We start from the raw sequence: 5,508 nt of genomic DNA, 5'->3' as shown, positions 1-5,508 counted from the left end.
GAGAAATCTTTAAGGCTGTAACCTGAGAGACTCTTGGCTGGAGTGGGTCTCTGTCATCAGGCTAATAAGGTCCATGACTGAAGAAACACTGTTCCAACACAGCTAATAAGGTAGATAACAGATTCACAAGATACTGTACGCCAGTCAAATAAAAATGACTTGTGTTCTACTTACCGTAGTTTATACAAAACAAGAGTTGGTCCCTTGGTCAATGCCTTAGCCTGGTATCTGTTCTGTAGCATGTATAGCCTTGCTTTATCCAAAACAGACTGACCACCTGCCTACAGAACATCACCTTTGATCTTGAGTCTCTAAAATGAACTTTTACCCCAAATATAGTCAGGCCATACATGCCAGGGCTCGCCAGGGTTACAGGAAGAGACAACCCTAAGCCCTGCAGTTTCACACAGCTAACTACCAAGATAAATGTCAGTTTCACACTGCTAGCTACCAAGGTAACTGTTAGTTTCACACTGCTTGCTATCAAGACAACTGTCAGTTTCACACTGCTAGCTACCAAGATAACTGTCAGTTTCACACTGCTAGCTACCAAGATAACTGTCAGTTTCAAAATGTGTTTGTATGTTTATGTTCAGTATATGTACATGTACACTGAGTATACCAAACTGTCAGGCATATGTGTATAGGTGGCAGGGAAGTCAGGCGCAGGAGAGTCAAACGGAGTGTAAAATGGAGTCTTTTAATAATGTCCTAGTAACATGCTCCATAACACTAAACAGAAAAAAGAACATAAACAAAATATGGGTACGAAGACCCGTCGCGCACCTATACAACAAACAACACTACACTGACAATAAACAATCTCACTGACAAAGACATGAGGGGAAACAGAGAGTTAAATACACAAACAGAGGATTAAATACACAACAGGGGATTGAAAACAGGTGTGTGGGAAGACAAGACAAAACCAATGGAAAATGAAAAATGGATCAATGATGGCTAGAAGACCGGTGACGTCGAACGCCGAGCACCGCCCGAACAAGGAGAGGCAACGACTTCGGCAGAAGTCGTGACACAAACATGCCTTATGCCTTCAGAACGGCCTCAATTCATCCGGGCATGACTCTACAAGGTGTCGAAAGCATTCCACAGGGATGCTGGTCCATGTTGACTCCAATGCTTCCCACAGTTGTGTCAAGTTGGCTGGATGTCCTTTGGGTGGTGGACCATTCTTGATACACACGGTAAACTGTTGAGTTTGAAAAATTAAGCAGTGTTGCAGTTCTTGACACAAACTAGTGCGCCTGGCACCTGCTACCATACCCTGTTCAAAGGTACTTACATTTCATTTTTTTGTCTTGCCCATTCACCTTTCGATTTGGCACATACACAATCCATGTCTCAAATGTATCAAGGTTTAAACATCCTTCTTTAACCTGCCTCCTCCCCTTCATCTACACTGATCGAAGTGATTTAACAGGTGACATCAATAAGGGATCATAGCTTTCATCTGGATTTACCTATGTCATGGAAAGAGTTCTTAATGTTTTCTATGCTCAATCTATGTATTCTCTTTTGAGGCAATAGAGTTTCCCCTCAGCACCCAGCATTATTAGCATGGGCTGATCTCTTTCCACATTAGTGTTCTGCCACCAGTTGCTATATGTACATCAAGACCTAAGCTCTATTCAGATGCCAGCTCTCAGAAGCCTCCCCCTGTGTGCTCGTGTGTGTTTACAGGTCTCTGAACACTGGGTCTGATAGTGCTCTTAAGAGGGAAACTTTCCACTTCATTTGATAACCGGATGTCCCTCAATTTAGCATGTTAGGTCAGGGTGATTATAGAGGGGATTGGGGGTATAATTTGGGTATCAGGGGATTCTGAGTACAATTACCGGTAACACACCCACTCCCATTTCTTTACCGCACTCCTCTCTCCCCCAGCCACCTCCCTCTCTCTTTCTCAACAGCTGCCCTGAGTCAGTCAGTTCTAACTCCCGGGACAAAGTCAGGGACGGGCCGCTCTTGGTGTCAGGTGTCAGCACACACTAGCTGTGGAGTGACAACATGGCTTAGAAATAGAAGCAGGGCTTCTATAAAGGAGATAGACGGGCATGTTCCCAGACACAGACAGCAGAGACCACCAGACCATCACCATCACCACAGAGGCAAGAGAGAGGAGAGAGCTGCCTGAACCATCACAGATTACCTTGGCTAGCAACTACAGACAGACAGATAATCCAGAGAGAAGAACACCGAACACAGAGATACCAAGACAGACAGATAGATTGAGGAGTCCTAGAAGCTAACGGAGGTGATAAAAACCGATATAAGGACAGAACTTCACCCACACAGAACCGTGATAATGCAGGTGTGTACCGTTGTTGAGAAGCGTGCTGGGGCCGTGGTGGGGGCTGAGCTGGCCTGCAGCGTACACGAAGAGAACCAGGCTCAGAGGGAGAGCTACAAAGCCGACTGGAACAGTGTTAACATGAAGACCCGGGCCATGGACAGGTGAGACACAGCCTTTTGACAAACTGTATTAATTACTTCTGGTAGATAGAACATATTGAACAACATTACGTAATTTCTTCTTATATAAAATATCCAATAACAATAAAGCAAGACGTTCTCCTATATTACCCTGTGAGTCATCATACTCAAGACTAGCCTACTGTATAATGTATCTTAGTTATAATAACTGTCAGGCTAATCTATCAGCTGACTGTAAAATGTAATGATTTTCATTTCGCTGGTAGGACTCTCTGCTTGATACTGTAAGAGATTAGAGTATGAAAATCACTGAGCAATGTCCAACTGTTCATTCCTAACTGTGAGGGTCTCATCTCTCCACAGGCAGACAATGAACATGAACGATGACTCTCGTAGGGAGACCTACACTCGTCAGTGGGAGGCTCACTCTCTGGCCCAGGCCTGTCCCTCGGGGGTGTACAGAGTGGGCACCGTGGAGAGGGGTGTGAGAGAGCACCAACTTCTGCCCAAGAGGAACACCCTGCCGCTGCCAATATTCACCCCTGCACAGCTGGGCATCCGGCTGGGTCGCGGAGCACCACACACCGAGGAGGACCTCCGTCCCTTCCCCATCTCCGACGGTGTCTGCCCTGGCAAGAGGGCCGTGGTCGAGATCACACAGGACCTGCCTCCCGCCAAGCCACTCAGGATGGAGTTCGCCAAGGCGCCCAAAGCACTGGGCCGCTCCGTGTCACAGGAGGCCCAGAGAGGGTGAAGGAAGAGCAGAGGAACAATGGACGTTAGAGTGAAAGGTTAACTTTGGGGCTCAAGCCCATCAGATAACAGCATGGACGGATGTATATAGATTTATTCCGAGTGACATTTATTCCATCCCTATTCCCTAGAAGTGCCGTCACACAGTGTATACCTTTCCTGTTTCATTAAGTATTACATGTATACTAGGGACATGTCCAATGTCATACTGTTTGTTATACAAGGTATTATTTGCTTAGAGATCTGATGGCATCTTTTGATTGACAGAAAGGTGTGTTTCAGCTGTGCCATCAACTAATCTCTCTGTTGACTGGAAAAGACCAGACTGTCCTTGTCACGTCTACACACCGAATGAACTGCCCCCGCCCCCCTGCCTGGCTAAAGCCAGCTGTGGATAAGCCACACAGCATAGTATGGCATTCTGACCGCATTGTGTGCAGTGGTACATTCTGACAGCATTGTCATATTATGGCAATGACACCTCACAGTATTGAGACAGCAGGACATTTAATATGCTCAACCAATGTGCTTATGAGGATGTATTTTTTGATATATTCATGTGGAATGATGCACAGATGAGGGAGGTGAGGGAAGGGAAATATGAAGATATCAAAGACGCTTCAAAAGGGAGTGGGAGAGAGCAGAAGAGAATTGGAACTGTAGAGAGGAACAAGAAAGTGGGCACGGAGGGAGGGGTGGGCTCAACATACCTTGGCATCCATCCCTCTTTTTTTGTAAGAATGGAGAGCTGGTGAGCCTCCAGACCTTCAGAAGTCCTTGACACACTCTAATCCTGGGTGAGAGGACAGAACGGTAAAACATGATCCCACACTGGGAACCCAGACAAAGGAGCCACCTGGGCACAGACGTCAATTCAACATCGATTCCACGTTGGTTCAATGTCATTTCATTGAAATGATGTGGAAACAACGTTGATTCAACCAGTGTGTGCCCAGTGGGAGGTTTGTGTGTGCTGACATGTCTGGATGGTCCCAGGTCAGGACTCAAGTCATGGATATAGACTGACTACTTGTATGATCAAGACTTATCGTATATATTTAAAACAACGTGTCATTTGAGCTGATCGGCCCACCTAGCTGTGTGTTAATGTTGACATCTGATGTACAGCATCTGATGTATCTGGTAGAGTTAGTGAACAGATGGTACAGAATGATGTGAGTCTCTACTGTTGTAGAGGAAAGTGGGGTAAGTTGAGCAATTTCTTACATTCAGCATCACTCTGTCAAGGGAAATATAGTATTCTTTCTAACAAAGATGTCTACATGTATTTCAGGATGTTGTGTATCCCTGGAAATAAACCAAATTCATGTAAACATTGTAATTTTGAAAGCATAGTTTGTCCAAAACAAGGGGTCTCTTGGCACAACTTATTTGAGCCGGGGGCCGGGAAAGTTAAGCAGTCTACACATTTCTGTACTGAATGAAATATTACCACTAACTGTTTCCCAAACACAATTCAACACCACCACAATCACTTTTTTTGTCTTGTAATAATTTGAAGCATCTTTTAACACTTGTCATTGGCTCAACTTACCCCAAGGCAAACATTTTGACTAAATCAGCCCACACAGCTACAAGGATGCACTTTCATGCTAGGTTTAGGACCTCATATTGAAGCTTATAGAGATCCAAAATAATGTATAGAACAATTTTTCACAGACTCCATGAAATTACGACCTCTTCCTAAATATTCTGTCAAATTATTAATTTTGTGTCTGGCTTCCTAGATAAAACTAACCCGTTTGGCTCAACTTATCACACTCTCCACTATCTGTTTTCATGTGTTGGGTTTATATTTTTGTATAATAAAATCTGAAGTGCTTTTCACTTTTTTCTGTGTTAACCTGTTTAATACAACCATCACAAAGACCACACACACACACACACACACACACACACACACACACACACACACACACACACACACACACACACACACACACACACACACACACTAAATGGGGAGTGGTGATGATAGATTAATCAACGCCTGACTGATTATCAGCTGTAAACAACATGGCTAACTCATGACCTTGCACCTACAGGCTTCTGTTCAGGCAGCAACAGCTGAACTGGGGGCTTATATATCTTTTTTGTATTGAAAATCAAGTCTGAAATTTCAAAGTGGAAATGACAAACTTCAGAAGATTTGTCAAACTTCAAATACACTACAAGTTTTACATTTCCTTAAAGTTCCCCTGCAACAGGGTGATACAATTAGTGCCTAACATCTTACCATAAGGATGGAAACGTAAAACTTGTAAACTGACTGAGCTGGAC

At 44.2% G+C, this 5,508-nt stretch overlaps 1 protein-coding gene across 1 annotated transcript; it reads left to right on the top strand.

Moving 5' to 3' along the window:
* Positions 1–1,941: 1,941 nt before the first annotated feature.
* Positions 1,942–5,055, top strand: LOC118365252 (telethonin-like). Its single transcript, XM_035747318.2, has 2 exons — positions 1,942–2,475; positions 2,818–5,055. The coding sequence occupies exons 1-2, from the start codon at positions 2,327–2,329 to the stop codon at positions 3,206–3,208; spliced, it is 540 nt and encodes a 179-aa protein (XP_035603211.1). The 5' UTR covers positions 1,942–2,326; the 3' UTR covers positions 3,209–5,055.
* The last annotated feature ends 453 nt before the right edge of the window (positions 5,056–5,508 follow it).

Source organism: Oncorhynchus keta, chromosome 32, assembly GCF_023373465.1.
Source record: "Oncorhynchus keta strain PuntledgeMale-10-30-2019 chromosome 32, Oket_V2, whole genome shotgun sequence".
In the NCBI taxonomy this organism is placed as follows: Eukaryota; Metazoa; Chordata; class Actinopteri; order Salmoniformes; family Salmonidae; genus Oncorhynchus; species Oncorhynchus keta.
The sequence above is the reverse complement of the archived record's forward strand: the minus strand, read 5'-3'. Positions and strand labels throughout refer to the sequence as shown.

Bases quoted from the DNA above. Each gene is read 5' to 3' on its own strand.
- LOC118365252 (XM_035747318.2), top strand. From the start codon at position 2,327: ATGCAGGTGTGTACCGTTGTTGAGAAGCGTGCTGGGGCCGTGGTGGGG. The intron at 2,476-2,817 runs GTGAGACACAGC...ATCTCTCCACAG, and splicing joins AAGACCCGGGCCATGGACAG to GCAGACAATGAACATGAACG.